General features: G+C 45.7%; 1 protein-coding gene across 1 annotated transcript in view; it reads left to right on the top strand.

Moving 5' to 3' along the window:
* The window catches only part of snd1 (staphylococcal nuclease and tudor domain containing 1), a 90160-nt gene that overhangs the window by 31404 nt on the left and 34510 nt on the right, over positions 1–24246 (top strand). Inside the window, exons 12-16 of the mRNA XM_053508141.1 lie at positions 5312–5418; positions 6466–6576; positions 7084–7156; positions 11906–12047; positions 16341–16444. Coding sequence (XP_053364116.1) covers positions 5312–5418; positions 6466–6576; positions 7084–7156; positions 11906–12047; positions 16341–16444 — 537 coding nt within the window. The remainder of the gene's footprint in view (positions 1–5311; positions 5419–6465; positions 6577–7083; positions 7157–11905; positions 12048–16340; positions 16445–24246) is intronic.

Here is a 24246-nt window from a genome sequence, read left to right as displayed (position 1 = left end):
GGAGAACGTCAGGGTGTGTGTTCACGAGCTGAAACTTTAACTGTAAGTGGGTCATGCAGCGAGGCAGCGACCCTAATGCACCAGTCAAACCCAGCAGGAGTGTCGTTAAAGGACCTCAGGAGAGCGACTTGTGCAGGAAAACACCAAGCTAAAAGGAGGAGCGGCCCGTAATCTCTCAGGATCTGCTCACTGGGACACGCCAGCGACTGATCTCAGATCAGATTCCTACAGAAATACACCGTATACTGGAGATGATGAGAAAAGACTTCACGCAGACAGTTCCACTCTCCAGTAGCGGCTCATGTGTGTTTGTTGGATAACACTCCAGTAATATGAAGTGGGTCATTCTGGCTGAGCTTCAGAGAATTACAGTCTTGTGCCGCTCCAGCAGCTTACTTTTAATCCATGAAATATTGCAGCTTCTCCTCAGTGAATCCAGCCAGAGTGCATTAGATTACTCTCTCTGGGACACAATGCATGAATCACACACACTCCTGACTGTACACCTGCACCTAAATCAATACTTAACCTGTGCGCTCCGGGTGCCGTAGGCTGCGGCTCAGACGCACAGGACCACGTACAGGTTAAGTATTGATTTAGGTGCAGGTGTACAGTAAGGAGTGTGTGTGATTCATGCATTGCAGGAGAGAGAGAGACCGAGATCGGGCCATGACCCCCCCAAATCCCTGACAGTGTTGCATTGGACTGAAACGAATATTGAGCCCAAAACACGTCTCACAGTCCAGTAGTGAAGCCATGACAGACTGAGTAAACTGGAGAGAGAGAAGGACATTAGAGTCGTACTTTGTTTCCAGTGGAGTTATAAGGTGAGGATGAAGTCTCATTACTTTGTGAGCGGTTTGAGGAGGACGGTGGTTTCTCCTGTCGGCTCGGCGCCCCTGGGTATTTCATATGAGTTACGTTTCTCTTTAATGAGGAGAATGGGAATAAATTGCTCACCAAAACCTGCTGCGCCGGAAAATTAACTTTTAGCTAGACATTTAGTGAAGGATTTGTATTTAATTGTCAGCTTTTTCCTTTCTCTTCTTTATCATCTTATCTTTTTCTTTATCTACTCTAGAGGGTAAATCCCCCCCCCCCTCCCCCCCAAACCCCAGTTGCTCTTAGTGTGTGTGTGTTGTGTGTCCTTCCCTGAAGCTCATAATCTCTACCGCGGGGCACAGAACGCTGTTTTTTACTGACAGATAGAGAGAGAGAGAGAGTAAAATCATCTTTTACTGACAAATTATTTAGTATGCCGATGAGATTGAGCGATCCGTATAGCTGTTAGACGTGTGTGTGTGTGTGTGTGTGTGTGTGTGTATAACTGTAATCATTGCATGTAGTAAATCTGTTGTGACAGGAGAGGATCCGTCTCCACACACCCACAGGACTGCAGGAGAGTGAGACAAGCAGGCAGTGGAGTAATTGGTGTGAGAATGTCCTGGGTTTAAATACCTGTGTGTGTGTGTGTGTGTGTGTGTGTGTTAATAAGGAGAACCCGCAGGCAGCATGTTCACTGTCTGAGCACATGATGATCCCAGAGAGACAGACCAGAGAGACAGACCAGAGAGACAGACCAGAGAGACAGACCAGAGAGACATTGATTTTTCTTCTTTCCTAGCTATGACAATCAGACAGTGTGTGTGTGTGTGTGTGTGTGTGTGTGTGTGTGTGTTACAGGCGGTGTGTGTGTGTGTGTGTTACAGGCGGGGTGTGTGTGTGTGTGTTACAGGCGGGGTGTGTGTGTGTGTGTTACAGGCGGGGTGTGTGTGTGTGTGTGTGTTACAGGCGGGGTGTGTGTTACAGGCGGGGTGTGTGTGTGTGTGTTACAGGCGGGGTGTGTGTGTGTGTTACAGGCGGGGTGTGTGTGTGTGTGTTTCAGGCGGTGTGTGTGTGTGTGTGTTACAGGCGGGGTGTGTGTGTGTGTGTTACAGGCGGGGTGTGTGTGTGTGTGTGTGTTACAGGCGGGGTGTGTGTTACAGGCGGGGTGTGTGTTACAGGCGGGGTGTGTGTTACAGGCGGGGTGTGTGTTACAGGCGGGGTGTGTGTTACAGGCGGGGTGTGTGTGTGTGTGTGTGTTACAGGCGGGGTGTGTGTGTGTGTGTTACAGGCGGGGTGTGTGTGTGTGTGTTACAGGCGGGGTGTGTGTGTGTGTGTTACAGGCGGGGTGTGTGTGTGTGTGTTACTGGCGGGGTGTGTGTGTGTGTGTTACTGGCGGGGTGTGTGTGTGTGTTACAGGCGGGGTGTGTGTGTGTGTGTTACAGGCGGGGTGTGTGTGTGTGTTACAGGCGGGGTGTGTGTGTGTGTGTTACAGGCGGGGTGTGTGTGTGTGTTACAGGCGGGGTGTGTGTGTGTGTGTTACAGGCGGGGTGTGTGTGTGTGTGTTACAGGCGGGGTGTGTGTGTGTGTGTTACAGGCGGGGTGTGTGTGTGTGTGTTACAGGCGGGGTGTGTGTGTGTGTGTTACAGGCGGGGTGTGTGTGTGTGTGTTACAGGCGGGGTGTGTGTGTGTGTGTTACAGGCGGGGTGTGTGTGTGTGTTACAGGCGGGGTGTGTGTGTGTGTGTTACAGGCGGGGTGTGTGTGTGTGTTACAGGCGGGGTGTGTGTGTGTGTGTTACAGGCGGGGTGTGTGTGTGTGTGTTACAGGCGGGGTGTGTGTGTGTGTGTTACAGGCGGGGTGTGTGTGTGTGTGTTACAGGCGGGGTGTGTGTGTGTGTGTTACAGGCGGGGTGTGTGTGTGTGTGTTACAGGCGGGGTGTGTGTGTGTGTGTTACAGGCGGGGTGTGTGTGTGTGTGATACAGGCGGGGTGTGTGTGTGTGTTACAGGCGGGGTGTGTGTGTGTGTGTGTGTGTGTGGAGTGTGTGTGTGGGGTGTGTGTGTGTTACAGGCGGGGTGTGTGTGTGTGTATGTGTGTTACAGGCGGAGTGTGTGTGTGTTACAGGCGGAGTGTGTGTGTGTTACAGGCGGAGTGTGTGTGTGTTACAGGCGGAGTGTGTGTGTGTTACAGGCGGAGTGTGTGTGTGTTACAGGCGGAGTGTGTGTGTGTTACAGGCGGGGTGTGTGTGTGTTACAGGCGGGGTGTGTGTGTGTGTGTGTTACAGGCGGGGGTGTGTGTGTGTGTTACAGGCGGGGTGTGTGTGTGTGTGTGTGTGTGTGTTACAGGCGAGATGTGTGTGTGTGTGTGTGTGTGTGTGTGTGTGTGTGTGTGTGTGTGTTACAGGCGGGGTGTGTGTGTGTGTGTTACAGGCGGGATGTGTGTGTGTGTGTGTGTGTGTGTGTGTTACAGGCGGAGTGTGTGTGTGTGTGTGTGTTACAGGCGGGGTGTGTGTGTGTGTGTGTGTGTGTGTGTGTGTTACAGGCGGAGTGTGTGTGTGTGTGTGTGTGTGTGTTACAGGCGGAGTGTGTGTGTGTGTGTGTGTGTTACAGGCGGGGTGTATGTATGTGTGTGTGTGTGTGTGTGTGTGTGTTACAGGCGGGATGTGTGTGTGTGTGTGTTACAGGCGGGGTGTGTGTGTGTGTGTGTGTGTTACAGGCGGGGTGTATGTATGTATGTATGTGTGTGTGTGTGTGTGTGTGTGTGTGTGTTACAGGCGGAGTGTGTGTGTGTTACAGGCGGGGGTGTGTGTGTGTGTGTTACAGGCGGGGGTGTGTGTGTGTGTGTGTTACAGGCGGGGGTGTGTGTGTGTGTGTGTGTTACAGGCGGGGGTGTGTGTGTGTGTGTGTTACAGGCGGGGTGTGTGTGTGTGTGTGTGTGTGTTACAGGCGGGGGTGTGTGTGTGTTACAGGCGGGGGTTTGTGTGTGTGTTACAGGCGGGGGTGTGTGTGTGTTACAGGCGGGGGTGTGTGTGTGTTACAGGCGGGGGTGTGTGTGTGTTACAGGCGGGGTGTGTGTGTGTGTTACAGGCGGGGTGTGTGTGTGTGTTACAGGCGGGGTGTGTGTGTGTGTTACAGGCGGGGTGTGTGTGTGTGTTACAGGCGGGGTGTGTGTGTGTGTTACAGGCGGGGTGTGTGTGTGTGTTACAGGCGGGGTGTGTGTGTGTGTTACAGGCGGGGTGTGGGTGTGTGTGTGTGTTACAGGCGGGGTGTGTGTGTGTGTGTGTGTGTGTGTTACAGGCGGGGGTGTGTGTGTGTGTGTGTGTGTGTTACAGGCGGGGTGTGTGTGTGTGTTACAGGCGGGGTGTGTGTGTGTGTTACAGGCGGGGTGTGTGTGTGTGTTACTGGCGGGGTGTGTGTGTGTGTTACAGGCGGGGTGTGTGTGTGTGTTACAGGCGGGGTGTGTGTGTGTGTTACAGGCGGGGTGTGGGTGTGTGTGTGTGTTACAGGCGGGGTGTGTGTGTGTGTGTGTGTGTGTGTTACAGGCGGGGGTGTGTGTGTGTGTGTGTGTGTGTTACTGGCGGGGGTGTGTGTGTGTTACAGGCGGGGGTGTGTGTGTGTTACAGGCGGGGGTGTGTGTGTGTGTGTGTGTTACAGGCGGGGGTGTGTGTGTGTGTGTGTTACAGGCGGGGTGTGTGTGTGTGTGTGTGTGTGTTACAGGCGGGGGTGTGTGTGTGTTACAGGCGGGGGTTTGTGTGTGTGTTACAGGCGGGGGTGTGTGTGTGTTACAGGCGGGGGTGTGTGTGTGTTACAGGCGGGGTGTGTGTGTGTGTGTGTGTTACAGGCGGGGTGTGTGTGTGTGTTACAGGCGGGGTGTGTGTGTGTGTTACAGGCGGGGTGTGTGTGTGTGTTACAGGCGGGGTGTGTGTGTGTGTTACAGGCGGGGTGTGTGTGTGTGTTACAGGCGGGGTGTGGGTGTGTGTGTGTGTTACAGGGGGGGTGTGTGTGTGTGTGTGTGTGTGTGTTACAGGCGGGGGTGTGTGTGTGTGTGTGTGTGTGTTACAGGCGGGGGTGTGTGTGTGTTACAGGCGGGGGTGTGTGTGTGTTACAGGCGGGGGTGTGTGTGTGTTACAGGCGGGGGTGTGTGTGTGTTACAGGCGGGGTGTGTGTGTGTTACAGGCGGGGTGTGTGTGTGTTACAGGCGGGGTGTGTGTGTGTGTTACAGGCGGGGTGTGTGTGTGTGTTACAGGCGGGGGTGTGTGTGTGTGTGTGTGTTACAGGCGGGGGGTGTTTGTGTGTGTTTGTGTGTGTGTGTGTGTGTGTGTTTGTGTGTGTGTGTGTAGGGTCTGTGTTTGTGTGTGTGTGTGTGTGTGTGTGTTTGTGTGTGTGTGTGTAGGGTCTGTGTTTGTGTATGTGTGTGTAGGGTCTGTGTGTGTGTGTGTGTGTGTGTGTGTGTAGGGTGTCTGTGACTGAGTGATTTCTGTGTGCTCTCAGGTCAACGTCACTGTCGATTACATCAGAGCTGCTACCACGAGCACAGAGTCAGGACCCGTCCCCGCCTTCCCAGAACGCACCTGTGCCACCGTCACCATCGGAGGAATGTGAGTACAGAGACGGGACGTCCACATTTTATTTAAATACTGCTGATATGATCTGTGTTCTCTAGAGCTTGTGTTTACTGTACAGGGAACTAGCGGTACCTCGATGCTGATTTGATTAATAATGAGATTCTATAAGTTTTATAAATCCCCTGATTAAATATAGAATTTTCTCCCTGAGTTTGTTACGATTTAAAATCTTTTAAATAAGTAATTAAGTGTAGCTTGACAAAAACTGAATAAAGTGCCCAATAAATGTTCTGTTAATCCCTGCAGTGTGTGATGCAGAGACACGAGTGACATCTGTTCATCATCCAGCACAGGCTTTTAGATTTAGTGTTGTACTTCATTTTAATCTAACACACACACACACACACACACACACACACACGCTCTCTCTCTCTCTTAAGCGTCCAGCTCCTCCTCTTCTTCTTCTTAACCAGTTACCTGTAACCAGTCACCCCACTCGAGCACTCTGGCTCCCCCTGTAGGCAGATTTATAGTTTACGTACGCGGTCTTAACTGTAGTGATGTAGAGAGATCATTCACACAGCATTTGTCACGTCCTGATAATAAAATAGCTTGATCCCCTGTAGACAGGAAGTGATGTCATTTCTCAGAGGTAATTTGATTTATTGCTGTCAGATTTCTCTTTGGTAGTGCTTCCCGAGTGCTTTCAGTTCTAGTCTCATTTAAGGGCGGGGCCAGGAAGTGCTTGGTCCCTTAATCACTGCTCATTATCTCTGAGCTCTTATATTTAAACGTCTTGATAACGACATGACACACGCGCGCGCACACACACGGCACAGATGAGTGGTCTTGTAGGTTTAACTTGAGTACGTTACACACAGGGATGGAGTTTGTGCTGAGTGTTTCAGTAAAGAAAGCATTATATAACACACAGACACGGTTGTGACCTACAAACAAACCACTGCATTTTTATTTCTCTTCTGCAGGAATCATTTTATCATGTTATTGTTATTTTTTTAAACATATGCCCCTCCCACTTTTACGTGATGATTTACTATACATTTCACTTTGTTCCTGTAGAAACATAGCCGAGGCTCTGGTCAGTAAAGGTCTTGCTACAGTGATCCGATATCGTCAGGATGATGATCAGAGGTCCTCACACTACGACGAGTTACTGGCTGCAGAAGCACGGTAAGGGCGGGTCTGTCTCCAAACCCTGGGACCTGGGAAGGGCGTGGCCTGGAGGGTGGTTAAGAATGTACTACATGGAACTCCAAATAAAAAAAATAAAAACCGGGAGTAGCCTGAAGCAGTGTTTTATATACAAGTACAGGCAGCGAATGATCTCATCAACACGATTATTCATGTGTCCTTCAAACCTGTGAACAATAATCCATAAATACGTGTGGCTGTGTGTTTTCCTGGACCTTCTCCTCTTTTGTTTCCACTCTTTTCCCCTGTTAGAAGCTTTAGTAATGTCACTGGAGTGCAGAATACTCAAGGACGATTCTCCTTTTAGCTGTGTGTGTGTGTGTGTGTGTGTGTGTGTGTGTGTGTGTGTGATGAGACTGTGCCCTGTGTAATCTGGTGTTGGTTTTTCAGGGTCTGCAGTGGTTTAAAGTCTAAAAGAACTGTGTAATCCTGGCTTGTATCGACCCTGATGATCGGTCATAATGCTGCTCACTTGAATCATTGCAGGGCCATAAAGAATGGGAAAGGGCTTCACAGCAAGAAGGAGGTTCCAATCCACCGAGTGGCTGACATCTCCGGGGTAAGTGTGTGCGTGCGTGCGTGTGTGTTTGTGTCCTGATGATGTTTGCACTTGCTCTGACTGCTGACTTATGGCAGGATTAGTTGATTTCCTCACACGTTAATGTAATGAAACAATTACAGCCTACCTCGTTAATAATCTCAGATGTACAGATGTTGCCCAGATGTGCCAGGGGCCGGTGCCAGGTGGACTGCGGATTTTGATTGCAGCAAATGAAGATTAAATTTGACTTGGCCCGGTGAAGTTTAACTCTATAATAAGAAAAAATGAACTGATTCCACTTCCAGACTGTGACTTCATTCTAAACATATGCACACTTTCACCCCGCCCCATCCTGCCACGCCCCTCTCCACTCCGCCCTGGTTGTAATGTTCTCCAGCGTTCTGTCTTTTATGTGAGCACCTTATTTTATTTTTGATGACTGATGTACTGGATTCCTACACACAAAGCTCAGTATTAGCTCTTTACTGCTTCCTTCTCATATAAAAAAAAATCCTAAAATAGTTCTTTTAGATACATGTTTTTTTTTTTTTTTTTTAAATAATAATCCTTCCACCTCTCGGTTTTCTCTCGGCGCTGAGTGTCACAGCTGTGGGATATTTCCAGCTGGAGTGGGAGGTTCTCTTTGGCCCAGGCTGTCTCGCAGGAAGCAGTTTCACTTAAATAAGCTGGCATACCCAGTCTCTCAGCAGCTGCATACGTCTCTATAAAACCTCTAGCTGTCAGACTTCGGATGATGCGCAAGTAATAACTAAAATTATATATATATATATATATATATATATATATATATTTATATATATATATATATATACCCTTTTCACTTTCCACTCAGACTTGTAATGCCGTTACTTAGTGTGTGTGTGTGTGTATACTTCAGCTATAGATGGTTGATATTAGAAACAATAACCTTCAACTCTACTTTATTTATCTAACACAGAGTTTCTCAGAGTTTCACCAGTTAGTTGAACTCCAGTTCACTTTTCACATCAACTCCATATTCTACTCTACTATTGGAGTTCAGGACATTCTGTTGCACTGGTTTAGTCTCAGTGCTCGGAGTGGTTTATTAATTAATTCCTTAAATAATACATATTAAATGACGTTTAGTTATAAATGATATGATGTGTACAGCGTGGTCACAACGAGGTCGTTTCGGTTGCTGTAGTCTGGAGCGCTCTGTGACTCACCACACTGGTTTTTACACTGGTGTGTGTGTGTGTGTTTTATTTTTAAACGCTGGAGTAAAAACATTTTTACTACTGTGATCCTTAAATTCACAGAGAGCGAGGTTGCAGACAGTTACACGCCCACGGCATCCATATTGATCACACGGAGAGTGTTAACAAAGAGACGCCCAACTTGTCTTATGCATTATTCCTACAGCGAAACATCTACAGGCAAGGTTTGTGTGCCTGAACATCACAGCACTGTTGCGGACCGTAGTGTAAAGTAGTGCTGAAATCTTCCCCAATCTTCCCCATACTCGCTGCACGGTTAGAGTAACGCTCGCTGAGCTAAAGGTGCTGGTGATCTTTCGGGTGCTTCCATCAGGGGGCGCACCAGCGGATCCACGTTTTTGATTTGGCACTCAGCAGACAAAGTGCATGCGCACTACGCGTATATCAAGACTCACTCGTTTATTAAGTTAAAATTTATTTAACACTTTGCTCATTTGGAAAACGGCTGCAGGCCGAGGTTTCACTGTACTGCAAAAGACAAGAGTGTCTCAGTGGTTAAGGGACTGGACTAGCGATCAGAAGGTCCTAAGTTTAGCCATCACCCTTTAGCGAGGTCCTTAACCAACAACTGCTCAATATGTATAATAAGATAAAAATGTATTTGCTCTGCCTCATGCCGTGATGTGATTGTACACCGTCCTAGAGCACTGTTAGCGACACTACAGCTGCCCTTTGACCCCTGTGTTTTTGCTAGCTTGTTCACTCCATCAGTACGCTTGTCTTATTTTCACTTAGCGAGATCACGGTGGCTTGTAAGCGTTGTTAAGTACAATACTAGTGCCATTTTATTCACACACTCACACACACACACACTAGTGTCATGGCTGCTACAGAGCCACACGCCTTTATTCCAGTCGTGATCACACCTCCACCGGTTCTTCTGCTTCTTATTCATTTATTCAGTTCAGACCAGCCGCACCCCTGCACTCGCTCACTCTCAGTAAACATGATCGGAAAGACGCCGCAGTATTGTGCTGTTCACTTGTTCTAATCATATACATTAGCTCAGCATGGAGCAAATAACGTTTACTCGAGTGTGTGTGTGTGTGTGTGTGTGTGTGTGTGTTGGGTCAGGGCTGTGACGTAGCGGGTGAGTGTAAATCGACACGTTTTCTGCTTTTCTGCTCCTTTGTCAACTTCACACCGGGAACACACATCGTTACATCAGATTGTGTGTGTGTGTGTGTGTGTGTGTGTGTGTGCGCATGAGGTGTAAAACATCCCATCCTGTAATCCTATTATTATTTAATAATCTGTTTTAATCCCAGTCTCTGATCTAATAAACAGCCGTATTCACCAGCCTTAAACTGGCAGGTAGGATGTGTGTGAGGGTGTGTGTTCAAAGTTCAAAGTTCAAATTTATTTCTAAAGCACTGAATAAAACAACAATGTTGACCATAGTGCTGTACAGACAATAACACAATAAACAGAAAAAGATAAATAAAAGACAAAATATACCCATATATCTAAAATAGAGTTTAAAAAAAGAAATACATGACCCTAGCACCCTTCACACTTATCTTTGATTAAACGCTATCATAAAAATAAGTCTTCAAATGGCTTTTAAACTGACCAAGCGTAGGAAGGTCCCTAATATATGAAGGCAGGTTGTTCTATAAGTTAGGGGCGGCGACCGCAAAAGCGCGATCCCCTCTAGATCTCATCTAAGACCGAGGAACAACAAGAAGTTTCTGTGATTGAGATCGTAATAATCTTGTTGACTTTTGTTTCTGGATTAGATCAGCAATATAAGTTGGTGCTAAGCCATGTAGAGATTTAAATACAAATAATTAAAAAAAAATTATTTATCCTATCACAAATCATCCCGAGATTTTTTACATGATATTTTTTAAACTGGCACAGAGGACCCATCTTAGATTCAACTGCGTTATCAAGTTCCGAGGGACCAAACATAATCAATTCTGTTTTCGATTCATTTAGGCTCAAAAGGTTTATAGACATCCATGCCTTAACTTCATTAAGACAAGCCAACAATCTTTCTATGGCAGTGGCGTCATTTGACTTAAGTGGTATATACAGCTGTGTATCATCCGCATAGCAGTAAAATGATCCACTGTATTTACGCAGAATTGAACCCAAAGGAAGCATATAAAAAGAAAAGAGAAGTGGTGCTAAAACGGACCCTTGTGAAATGCTACATGATAAAGATGATGAAATTGATGTACATTCACCCATACATACAGAGTAACGTCTAGTAAGGAGGTAGGACTTAAACCAATTTAGGGTTTTACAGAGATGCCTACACATAAGAATATGGTGGTCAACCGTGTCAAACGCTGCTGTAAGATCCAGCAGCAATAGAACAGTCACATTCCCCTGATCGGTTGCTAAAAAAAAATCATTAAAAACCTTCAATAACACTGTTTCTGTGCTACGGTGCTTCTTAAAATTCGACTGAAATACTTCAACAATAAGATTTTCATCAATAAATGACTCCAGTTGAATTAAAACACATTTCTCTAAAATCTTTGCCAGAAATGCCGGTTTTGAGATTGGTCTATAATTGCAAAGAATGCTCTTATCCAGATTTTCTTTTTTGAACAAGAGCTGAACTACCGCATGTTTACAATATTTGGGAACAATCCCCGAGAGTAAACTTTTATTTATTATAGAAACCATATATGGGCTAACCGATTCAATTATTTGCTTTAACAGAGGTATCGGAATAATATTTTGAGAACTAGGCTTTAGCTTAAAAACAATATTGTTAAAAGTTTCAGTAGAAATAGGCTCAAGTTGCGATAAATTAGCCGTGATTTCACGTGCATTTAACAGCACATATGGACACTGCTGTATATTATTCCGAACATCCAATATGCGATCAACAAAAAAGTAGGGATGTAACGGTATCAAACTTCACGGTTCTTCTGAGAAAAGTTTGTTGAAGCGAATGGAGCGAACGGGAGGTAGCGGGAACTACAATTCCCATCAGCCCAGGCGTGGCCATCATCCGTTGCGGTCTGTTGTCGCTACAGATCCAGTAATGCGGAAATAGTGGGTGCTGCTATTAGGGGCGAAGGAAAAGAGATGGAAAGAGTAATTAATTATTACAGAGTAAGCGAGTTTTAAATCGGATGTGCACGTTACTGAATTACTGGATTATTTATCATCTATGATAATGTCACTGACTGATAAACCAAGTGACAGAATCAAGTCCAGCGCGTGTCAATGAATATGTGTAGGACCGTTAACCATTTGCTAAAGGCCAACAGAATCAATAATATTTTAAAACTCCTTTGAAAAAGAATTTGTTAGACAGCATACATGAATATTGAAGTCCCCCAGTATTAATATTTTATCATATTTCACAATAATAGCACAATTGCTGGGCGAGGCGTTCTCGGGAAGAGAGACCAGATACACTTTTGGGGGTGGGGGTAGTGGGGTGTGTGAGAGGGGGTGTACAGCTTGTTATGGTTTCATCATTACTCCTGCGATCCATGTGAGAATCATACAAACCTGTTTGTGTGTGTGTTTCTGTCCACAGGAGACCCAGAAAGCCAAGCAGTTCCTGCCGTTCCTACAGAGAGCTGGTCGCTCGGAGGCGGTGGTGGAGTACGTGTTCAGCGGCTCCAGGCTGAAGCTCTACATGCCTAAGGAGACGTGTCTCATCACCTTCCTGCTCGCTGGTGAGACTAAAGACGTCTAGACCGATCAGAGTGTTTAGGAAATACTCATGTCCTTATCACTCCTTTCTCTTCGGCTCGTTACACTTGACCAACACCAAACTGGTGTTAATGTTTTATATCGTGAGGTCTTTATGTAGAGTGTTCAGGCTGTTTAATACTCAGGAGATTTAAACCTACAGAGCGGTGTTTAAATTTAGACTCTGGCCAGGCCACTCAAGGACGTCCTCGCACGCACACACACGCACGCACGCACACACACACACACACGCACACACAGAGTTAGAGACAGGTGATCATGTGTTTCAGAGCTAAAGTGCTGATGGAGATGTGCCCTAAACATTCAGCTGTAATCTGACGTTAGTGTTTTCTGAGCCTTGTCCTCTGGATGCTCCTGTGTGTGTGTGTGTGTGTGTGTGTGACTCTGACATGACGTCTGAGGGAGAGAGGTGCCTATATATAGTTATACATCTCACTCAGACTGACTGTAGGAGGTTATATAATATAATATTTTACCCTTTATGTTATGGGTTCTGCATGCTTGGTTGTATCTGGAGGACGGTGAAGAACCTCCTGTCAGCTGGATCAGGTTTAGAGTTTGTGGATGTTCCTCCTTCCCGTTTATTTCACAGCGTATTTACACCACTAGGATGTTTATTTGATGAAAGGCCACGCTCGCACTGTTGACCCTACGTGAAACGAGTGACCCGGCAGTGACCCGGCAGTGACCCTGCAGAGACGGTTCAGGTGCAGCTCCTCACTGAAGAATCCGAATCTGTTGCTGTTTCCACTGCTCACTGAACGAGGAGTGGCGTTTTGTTTCCTGCAGGACGTTACACACTCATCTTTCCTTTTCATGGATGATGTGCGTCTACAGCAAGATGTTTAAATTAATTTCGAAATATTGACTTCAGAAGTGTTTCCTCGTGTGTGTGTGTGTGGAACTTGAACACATGCAGAGTGCTGCAGGAAAGGGGAGAGAGCTTAGCTGTTCACATCACACCAGGAACGCAAATTATCACCTTGTAGTGTGTGTGTGTGTGTGTGAGAGGTATAAAACACACCATGCTGTATTCTTATCATTATTTATTAATCTGTTTTTAATCCTAGGCTCTGATCTAGTAAACAGCCGGACTCACCAGCCTTAATCTGGCACAGCGGGATCATATGTATTTTTCCGCGCATGTTCGCATGTCTTTACGTTAGTCCACTAAATGTCTGTTCTGAGACCCGGACACTTGAGCGTTGTGTGATCGCTGTAGTTGTTTTATTACACCAGGCGTCTCCTCAGTGGCTCGTCTTAGGTGGTGGAGGGTTCTGGACGTAATTTAATTTGTCATGTGCTTACCTCAGGGTTGCTATGATGATGATGATGATGATGATGACTGCTTGGTCTTCACCTGTCATGCCCTCTTACTCTATACTCAAAAGAACAGAAGCCCCCTCCACACAGCCCCCTTTAAGCCTGGAGCAGGTAGTGAGTGGGGCAAGATAGGTGGAAGAGAGACTTAGATCATGGAATCGGTGTCTGACGCTTTAAGACTACAAATGTTCCCTTGTGTGGTTACTATTGCATGAACTGTTAGCAGCTAACACACTGATGTCTTGTATGGAGTAGATCCGATTTCTGATGTTTTATAATCACCGGCCTGGTGATCTGCACCGGTTTCTCACTGGGTCATGTCTTAGGTTAGTTTGAATGATTCATAGGTCACAAAAAACATGCCTCTGAAAACTGCTCAGGTAGATGGACTGAAAATCAGACACAAAGTCAGTTGTTGTTCAAAGACTTGACGGTCGGCTTTTCTGGAACAGTTCTTACAAGAACAGTATTCTGTCGAGTGCGTTTGTAAAACCCATCAAGCTCCATGATGAAACTGTCTCTCATGAAGACCTTCCCAGGAAAACAAGACCAAAACTGAGCTCTGCTGCAGAGGAGAAGTTCATTTAGAGTCACCAGCCTCAGAAATCACCAATTAACAACCAGCACCTCAGATTAGAGCCGTTATGAAGCTTTACAGAGCAGAAGGAGCAGATAAACATCTCAATATCAACTGTTCAGAGGAGATTATTGTGTGTTTGGATAATAAATGCCTTCAGCACTCTTTAAGACTGTAGAAAGAAAGAAATATCAGTAAAGAACAAGGAGTGTCCAAACCTTTGACTAGTAGTGTATATATAAATATTTGTACTGCAGCACCTTATTGTATTTCGTATTATTATTAGGATTATTTAAAATTTTGTTTAATATCTGTGGATATATTAAACCATAAGGATGGCCTTCCATAAAGAGACTTTGTAAACAGAGAGAGTTCTGTTGTACACAATACAACCAAAGTAAAGTGTAACTCAAGTCAATGTTATTTACATGATACATTAAACAAAGGATGTGGAAATGAGAAAAATCATAAAAATGTTGGTTATATAAAAATAGAAAAGTATATTTTTATGAATATGTAGCTTTATCAGTTTATTCCCACGAACGAGTCGGAGGAAACCGTGAGACAGAAGGGAACCTGTCCTCGTTTGGGTGACACCGTTTACGAGGACCATTACAGTAAAATCCCTGGTTACCCCTGTCCTCCAGAGACCGCCCTGTCTGGTCCGGTCAGGACTGTTATAGATTCAGCTCGTGAAAGCGCTCGGGTGTGTGTCCTCTTAGGTGATGCGCTTAAGAGTGGTTTGACACGTTGTCTGGTTTCACTCAAGCGCTCAGGAACGTTTGGTTGAGCTCAAAGTTCTCCACTTATGTCCAGGTGAGCTTTAAGCTCAAGTAACGTGTCTACGTCATGTAGTGTGGTGTGTGTGAGAGTCGGGAAACTACGTGTGTCTCGTGCAGGAATATTGTTTTCTTTTTGTTGAAGCACAGAAAGCAGAGACTTGGTGCTGTTAGGAGGACTTTGTTCCTAAAAGCCCTCAGCTGCTATCTGAAGGATTTCCACAAACCGTGAGTGTAAGTATCTGACCTGGGACAAACAGATTTAGACTTACAGTGTGTTTCTCAGACCTCAGTGTAGCAGCGTATCTGAACTGTCTGTCCCTTTCGGATTGAAAGCTCCGTGATGGAGGAACCTTACCCGAGTGAGAGCGCAGAGTCACGGCCGAGGTTTGTCGAGGTCTCTGAATCACATGTTGACACGTCGGAGTCGGCACGTGGACGATGTGTGACTGGTGTGTGCGGGTCTGCCAGGCCCGGGTCTGACAATTTCAAACCTACACTAGTGAAGTTTTGGATTAAGTCATGAGGTTGCAAGTGTTGTAGCTGCTAGCCTGAGCGCTAATTGGGTTGAGACTCATGACTCAGAGGTGTCAGAGGTGTCGCCCGTCACTCCTACTTTATGACTTCCAAAAAAAATTCAACATCTTTTCACAGTCTAACAGCATCGCCATTCTCACTCGAATGATCTCAAATTGTAACGAGATGTGTACAAAGTTTAATGTTTTACATTCACTTCCGTGTTGTTATGCAACAGAAACTTAAAGATGAGGAGTTTGTCAAGCGTCTTGTTTTTAGTGATGAGGCCACATTTCGTACGAATGGCAAAGTCGACAAGTATAATGTTCACATTTTGGGGAAAGAAAATCTCCACGCTACAGCTGAGCACGTGAGGGCCGAAAGTGAACGTGTCAGAGCTGGATGACCGATTTGACGTGTGACGTGTCATAGGCGGAGCGCTTATTAACCATTTGTGAAGCTTTGTGAAATGGGTTATAAAGTCTACATCCGATTGGCTATGTTGTAGGAATTTTAATAAATGAATCTTTTTTTTTTTTTTTTTTTTTCATGAAGACTATTTAATTTTGTTTGCCCAGGACATGGAGTTACTCAGATATTCATATGTCAAATGTCATTCAAATGTCATCAAATTTTTGGAGACACCCATTTTCACTAGACGAACTGGAAGACAGCAGGACCACATGGAAACTAGTCTTGCTGTGGATGTGGACACAAAACAACACCACCACCACAGGACTACGGCAGCATGGGGTTAAATCTATCTATCTGAATCTAAAGTTATTAAAAATCCAAAGGGTGGCGCTCACCCTCCACCCCCAGTGTGTCCAAGGCGTTCAGAAGCACCTGTGTGATGATGTGTAGGTGCGCACTCGCACACGTGCACTCGCACACGCGCACACACACACGCGCACACTCACTGCTTAAATTTTCCATGGTCTTGTGCTCTTGCTTAACCTTTTCATTCCCTCTCTCTGCGTTCTGTGAGACTGTGTGTTGTTCTTCCTGGTGTGTGTGTAAAATTGTTTGATTGTTGTTTCCGGTGTGTGTGTTGTGTGCAGGTATCGAGTGCCCACGAGGGTCCAGGAACATGCCCGGTGGTGCCCCAGAGCCGTTCAGTGAGGACGCCACACTCTTCACCAAGGAGCTGGTGCTGCAGAGAGAGGTACCATCACTCGCTTCACACTGTTTAACCCCAGAACACGTCCGCTTCTCTGTGTGTGTCTGTGTGTGTGTCTGTGTGTGTGTCTGTGTGTGTGTCTGTGTGTGTGTCTGTGTGTGTGTCTGTGTGTGTGTGTCTGTGTGTGTGTGTTGCGCTACACTCTGCCCATGTGTGTGTGGTGTGTTATACTATAGGGTATTACTGAGACATTGTGCACTTCCTCTCTCTTACACACATTCTGAAGGGAAAGGTTGTGTGTGTGTGTGAGAGAGAGATGGATGTATTTGTTGTTGAGTTGTGTGAACGAGCCTGTCCCCGCAGTCAGGGCTAACGAGGAGTGTGTGTTGGTCTGCGCTGTGTCCTGCACGTCCACTATAGAAACTCAACTGGAAGGTGTGAGACGGGCCATGACGCTGTGTGGGGGATCGGCCCGGACACGCCGCTCTGTGTGTGTGTGTGTGTGTGTGTGTGTGTGTGTGTGTCCAGAAATATTGGCAGGGTTCTCACTGACCCAACCTGAGGAGGTAACTGCACTAGAGTGTGTGTGTGTGTGTGTGTGTGTGTGTGTGTGTGTGTGTGTGTGTGTGCGAGACAGACGCTGCATCACGCTGTGTCAGGTTGTTGTGTTATTGATTATATTTTAAATAGAATAAAGTTACTTTTTGAACACGAGTCTGCGGATTAAACCATGATGATAAAAAGGAGATTTTAGAAGCTGGAAATCTATCTATGATTATAAATTGATAAATTAACCTTAAATTTAAAACAAAAATTTAAAAATTAAACCTCACGGTGTGGGCGGAGTCACAGTGCTGCGTCCTCATTAGTCAACTGATCACAAGTCCCTAATCTTCAGCTTCTCCACATGAAAAGTCTTATAACGTTTGTGCTCTTCAGTCAGTTGTTTCTATATTTGGACGTTTCTGATTTACACGTAAGAGAAAAAGTTTTATCTGCTGTGACTCAGAGTCTTGACAGTCAGGCTGTAATCACTGCTAGCACCTTAAGAGAGGAAGAGTGTGTGTGTGTGTGTGTGTGTGTGTGTGTCAGTAATATGATTACATGAAGTAAACGACTCGCGAGGTGCACAATCCTTTAGTCATAAGGAACTGTAAAGACTGGAGATGAAACATCTTCTGTGGTATTGATGATAAACGCTCGAATAGAAAAACACCTGACTGAGTGAGAAATGCAGAAACGCCGGCGCTCGCGGTAAACCTGTCCTGAGAGTCTAGCGCAGATCGTTACGCGGCTGACCAATGAGGCCACGACGCTGTAACACTCGCCCACACGGTACGCTTGTGCCAGGAGGGCAAAACGTCAAAGTCAGCAGAGAGATTAAAAAGAAACGAAGGAGTGAAACTGAGCTAAAGAACAAAAGCTGAAACTCAGCAGCACACGTTTGCAGTGTTTTTTTCACTTTCAATTGATTTATTACTTTCATTTTTGTTCAAGCTTTTTTGTTGTGAATTTAATTCTGTACAAGTTTTCATCAGGTAAGTCTTTACACACCTGCATCCCCCCTGGGCGTGTCCCCTCTGTCTGAGACACGGTGAGGTAGCGCGCTCAGATCCAGTGGTGTGTCTGCTGAGCCGTGATCAGTCGCACTTCACTCTACATCTGCATTTAATTCATGTATCAGATCTTACTCCTACCCTCTGCCCGTGAAATTTATATGTTGGTAAAAAGACAGATGTTTTATTAGTTTATTTTTTTAAACCATGTTTTAGTCTCGTCCTTTTTCATCAACGATATTGCACCCTGATTTGGTCACTGTTCATTGACGTCTCGTCGTCGTCTCGTCGTTGTCTCGTCTTAGTCCCGGGGGGGGGGGGAAATGTTAGTGTATATTTTTTGTCATTATTTTCATTGACTAAATTAACACAAATCAGAGGAACACTCTGACACGCGCACACACACGCACACACACGCACGCACACACACACACACACACGCACACACACGCGCACACACGCACACACACACACACACCTGTGTCTCGACACTATTTGATCGGGATTCTCTGCACCCGTCATGTGAACTGAGACTTTAAACACTTTCGTAATTACACCCAGTCAGTCAACCCTCTGCCCTCACTGCTCACCGTGTGTGTGTGTGTGTGTGTGTTTGTGTGTGTGTGTGTGTGTGTTCTGTACACAGCACAGTGAATAACCATCTAAATAAAATATCAAAGTTTTTAAACTTAGTAGTATTTTTAATAAATTCATAATTTAAATAAATGTGTAAACATGTTTATTTGATTATTGCAGATTGGGGATCGTTTAATTCCAAAAATTATTTTTGAAAAAACCAAAGCCAGCCCCGTGTGTAAAAGTAATCGCCCCTCAGTCATATAATGTAATGTGTGTGAGAATTTTGAAGCCATCACTACAACAAATAAATGCTCCAAAAGACTGAGGACACACAGCGGGGAGACTATTACACACTACACTACACAACACTAATACAATGAGCAACACACACAGTGTGGGTTACACCGTTAGATAACCAGGTTATAACTGTTAAAAGGAGCTTTTTATAAGCTTTTAATCAACACAAGATTTTGAAGTGAAGCGCTGAGAGAGACTTTAGAGCTGTGTTTCCAGTTAATACGCCGCCGCGGGCGCTGCTGTGGAGCTGATTAAGTCTCACTCCGTCTTTTCCTCTGTGTCACAGACTTTATTTAATCAATCAAAGTTTTGGGAGGAATTCTAAATTAATTTAATTAATTACTTTTTGAGGATAAGGTGAACCTGTAGTACATTTTTTCTTTTTTACAATATTAAACCTGTGAACACCTTTTTTTTTCTCTTTTTTTTTTTACTCATTTATGCACTTTTCACTCATAAATGTTTTATTTAAAAAAAAAAAAATAATAATCTGCAAGTCAAATTGAATCATGAGGCCGGGGTCGTGAATGAGTGGATCATTTACACACCTAATAAATATGTATATAAATCAGGTCACTCGTCCCCCTGCACTGTGAGGGGACCAGAGCCTGTTTTCCACTACAGGACCGGGACAGTCGTCACACGGCTGCCACTACGCCGCGAGAGCTAATGAGTCAGAAATGGCTTTAAAGGGTGTAAAAATGTCATCTGGTAAAACAGATGCAAAATAAACGATGCTGGCTAAAGTCAGGTATCGATAATGGCAGAGGAATCTTCACTTGACCAGCCGCAGCCGTTTGACAGGTTGACATGTTTTTTATAAACAGGAGTGAACTTGTTAAGCACAGACTCGGCGCGGAGTCTCACGCTCTGAGATCAGGTGAGAGACACAGTGTTGGTGTTTTGGCTCAGATTTGAACTGAAGCAGTCAGGATGTGATTACGATGGAGACTTTCAGCTTTAATTCAAACGTTTTAACAAAATTATTACATTAGCGGTCCAGGAGTTACGTTCCACAGACACAAATGTAATTGGACACCTGACTGATGAGATGTTTGTGGCAGTTCTTTAGTGATTTCATGACAAATTAAAGAGATAAAAAGTCTAGAGTTGATTCCACGTGTTGAATTTGAATTTGCTAGATGTTTATGGGAACTGCAGTCCAAAGACGGGCTGAAGGAGACGATCATGAGACAAAACTGAGCTATCGGACAGAGTAGAAACTTTAAGAGGACAAATCAACAAAAGAGGGTACGCACTGGTGAGAACGCCAACGCGGGTCACAATTATTTTTTTGGTGAAGGAAAAAAGCTTCCGCAGCACTCTGGAGGGGGTGGGAGTGGTTTGCATCTTGAGCTAAACTCGCTGCTTCTACACTCAAGATGGGAACCACTGGCAGCTCTCTGGGACAGAATGGACAGATGGGTCCACTAACAGAACCTAAAGATGAGTCCTGATATGGGGGAGAAGAATAAGAAGAAGGAGAGGTAGGGATCAGGTGACAAAGCACACTTCATCATTACCCATGGTGGAGGCGATGCTATGGCGTGGGTGTGTACGGATGGTGTTGAGCTCTGCAGTCAAATGGTGCAGAACCGTAGGACTGAGAGCACTTCACAGAACAGACCACAAACCAAGAACATAGCATAAGCTGCTGTAGCACATCAACGTGTTGTGTGTTCAGAGATGCTCTTCATCGTACCTCAAGATGTCGTGTGAGTTCCTGATGCCTGTCTGTCAGCTCGACCCAGTCTGGACGTTCCCCTCTGACCTCTGACATCAACAAGGCATCTTCATGGTGCCAGAGGACTGCCCTCTCTGCCCTCTGTGTGTCACTCCAGCCTCAGGACACCTTAGAGGTGTTTTTTTGTTTTGTTTGTTTCTTTTCGTTTGTTCTTTTGAATTTATTCCTCCATCTACTAATATTGGATATATAACACTAAATGTAGATTTTACTCTCATAGCAAAGATCAGAATTAATGTCAGAAGTAAGAATCTGGACAGAGCCCTCGCGTCTCTTCTCTCTCGCCCTGGACGTGGAGAGAGAGGGAGACATTAGCTCCCGTGTGCGTGCGTGTGTGTGTGCGTGCGTGTGCGTGCGTGTGTGTGCGCGTGTGGGCTGTTGGATCATTAAAGGACCATGATTAGGAGAAGTGCTCTCTCCTGATTCAAAAGATATCAGATGTATTTATGAAGAAGCACTTATTGTATTATTTAGTCTGTTGAAATTCCTCTTGGTTGAACTGAATCGAGAGCTGGATAACAGATGAAACCGTCTGTGCTGTACTGCGCCCGTACCCCTGCGCCCGTACCCCTGCGCCCGTACCCCTGAGCCCGTACCCCTGAGCCCGTACCCCAGTCACAGTCCTTCAGCCTCATCAGTGTTTTGGGTGAAAATGATAACAAATGATTGGGGGACTGTTTGGTGGTTTCGCCTCCCCTTGCTGTATTTCTCGTCCTTTTTTCACCGTGGTGTTCTGCAGTTCTTGACGAGGAAGAGCATGACATGCTTGTGTGTTGCTAAGTGACTGGAAAGCAAGGAATGGAGAGAAAGTTGGTGAGGAATGGAGAGGAGGGGGGGGGGGTGCTCTTGGCTCAACACTGTTTGAAATGCTCATTCTCCCCTTACACACTTTCCTCTCTCTTCATCTTTAGCTCAACCTCTGTGTGTGTGTGTGTGTGTGTGTGTGTGTGTGTGTGTGTGTGTGTGTGTGTGTGTGTGTGTGTGTGTGTGTGTGTGATGATTTGTGATAAATCATTAGTGAGCCTAAAGTTCTGTCTGTCCCGAGCTGCTGCAGTCTGTAGTGTGACCAGGTGTGGTGTCGCTCTGTTTAATACCAGAATGATCCGGTTATGTATTTAAGATCCGTCCCACCTTCACCTGTGACGCGTGTCATATCCTGTTCCCAGCGGGAGCCAAAGAACATTCTGCTTCTTTATGTCCTGTGTTTACCGCTGATACACACTCTGACCAATGCTTCTTTAAGAATAAAATAATAATCCTTCATAAGATCTCAGCAGCTCTTACACAGAGTCTCTCGCTGATTCCAGTTCTCTCTCTCTCTCACACACACACACACACACACATACACTACTGTAATGTATGCACGTATCCGGTCACCGTGAGGCCTCGACCCATCTCTACTTGGTGTGTGTGTGTGCGTGTCCATCCTTTCCTCTTTATAAGACTCGTGTTTTTTTGCAATTCGGAGCCATAATTTCTGCGGGTGAGTAATCCCTGCTGGTTTAGGACCAACCCCACCACGGCTGACCTCTGCTGGCAGTGAGGACAATGCTGCGCCCAGAGAGAAGTGTCTAATCTCTGTGTGCTCACCCATCCAAAGCCTCCCACTGTGACACTAAAGAAAGGACAAGCAGGGCTGAAAGAACTCACTATTCATACACTGCTCAGCTGTGGAGAGAGAGAGAGAGAGAGTGTGTGTGTGTGTGTGTGTGTGTGTGTAACAGTACTGTATTAATGTCATTGGGCCCAGGCCTCAGCCAGCTGCTTAGGATTTTACACCGGATGTGTTTGTGTGTGTGTGATTTATTTTTTAATAGTGTTGCTGTCGCTCAGGGAAGGCAGAACCCAAGCTGCACTGGTTAGAGTTCTGACTGCTTTAACACACACACACACACACACACACACACACTAAGGGCACGTCTGTGTGAAACAGGAGCAGTGTTCCACTTCTTCATCTCACGTTTCTGCCGCATTAGGGGAGGACGTAGTACGGGAGAGTGCAGAAACCTTTATAATGTCTGTGTTTGTTGATTAAACCTGCAGATAAATCTACACAATAGATGTTCTTTAATATATAAAGGTCCAGTCTGCGTCCTCGGGCCAGCAGTGAGGGAGAGCGGGTCCCAGCAGTGTGACAGACCTGTCAGAGCCACGGAACAGCGAGCAGCACACACACCACCCACAGGCTGCAGCGAGCCGCCTCCCCTTCACACAGGGTGGGAGAGAGAGAGAGAGATTGGAAACGGTGGAACATCATAAATAAGTTTGTGTAAACCACGCAGGTCGAGGGTTATTAGAATGGAATCAGCAGTGGGCTAACCCGAGCAGAGTGAGGGAGGCAGATTAAACAGGCCTACACACACACACACACACACACACAGAGCGAGTGTGTGAGAGGAAAATCAACATGGACAAAGAAAAATATGAGAGAAGAATTGTGCTAGAAACAGCTTGTTGTGTAAAACTGCCAAACCTCTGTGTGTGTGTGTGTGTGTGTGTGTGAGAGAAAGAGCCTTTATTATTTTTTAAAGTTCCTATATTTTCCTATTTCTGATCCCAGAGCTGCCCATGCCCACCCGCTCGCCCACCCACCCCTGAGATAATGTTTATTATTCCTCAAACTCTCTCTCTCTCTCTCTTTCACTCCTCCTCTGAACACACAGAGTCAGTGTTTATGTAAATGAGTTCCGCCTGAGCCACGACCCCACAACCCCCAGCAACCCGCCCCCAACCACCGCCCCTCCCCCCGACCACAGCAGAGCGCCAAGCCAGGGGAGGGGCTCTTTATATCTGAGGTCACATTAGGGTAGGGGTCTGATTTGTGTGTTTTGTGATGAGGCTCGTCTCGTGTGTTTAAGGTTTTTCCCCGAGCCTCGTCCTCTGATCAACTACTCAACAACAAACGGCGTGTAAAACTTTACGCAATCTATGAAGAAGTGCATGTGAGATTCCTCGATTCTTCATCTTGATTGGTCAGAAGTTGATTAATTCTCTATACATTGGATGGTCTGTTCTTTGGTGTTTGTGTGTGTGTGTGTGTGTGTGTGTTCTCCAGTGTTGTGTGAGTAACTGGAGCAGAATAATGAAAATGGCAAACCATGGTCAATGTTTGTTGCCTTTGGCCACATGTATTTGGAGGCTAGACATTTGATGCAGTGCTAGCACTAATGTTGCAGAGGATCCTCTTTTAATATCTCTCTCGTGCGCGCACACACACACACACACACACACACACACAGGATCTGTGGAAATGTGTGATTATAAAATAGTGTTAAACGTCATGTTAATGGTTAATGAGCTGACATTTTCTTCTGTTCTTCTCCATTTTGCTGCACACTAACATTTTTAAATCCTCCTTTACCTCCTTATCATGAATGTGACACACACACACACACACAGAAGAGCATGCATAATCAAACGTGAGCGAGGAGCGGTGTCCGTCCCTATAACCCTCACACTGCTGTGATCTGTGCCGCGCTGGTGTTCATGGCGGACGCTGACCGCGAGCCGCGCGGGGCCGAGTTAGCTTTGACACCATGAGTACACCGGCTACTCGTCCAGTATTTTTCACTCAAAAATTCAGTGTTAACTATTTTAATCAGGGTTGAAGCTTTATAGCCGCTCTACACTGATGAGATTCACTTCATTACTGGGAATTTAAATCTGTGTAT

The sequence above is a fragment of the Clarias gariepinus genome, chromosome 12 (genome assembly GCF_024256425.1).
Source record: "Clarias gariepinus isolate MV-2021 ecotype Netherlands chromosome 12, CGAR_prim_01v2, whole genome shotgun sequence".
Lineage (NCBI taxonomy): Eukaryota > Metazoa > Chordata > Actinopteri > Siluriformes > Clariidae > Clarias > Clarias gariepinus.
Note: the sequence above shows the minus strand (reverse complement) of the source record. Positions and strands in the feature narration are given on the sequence as shown.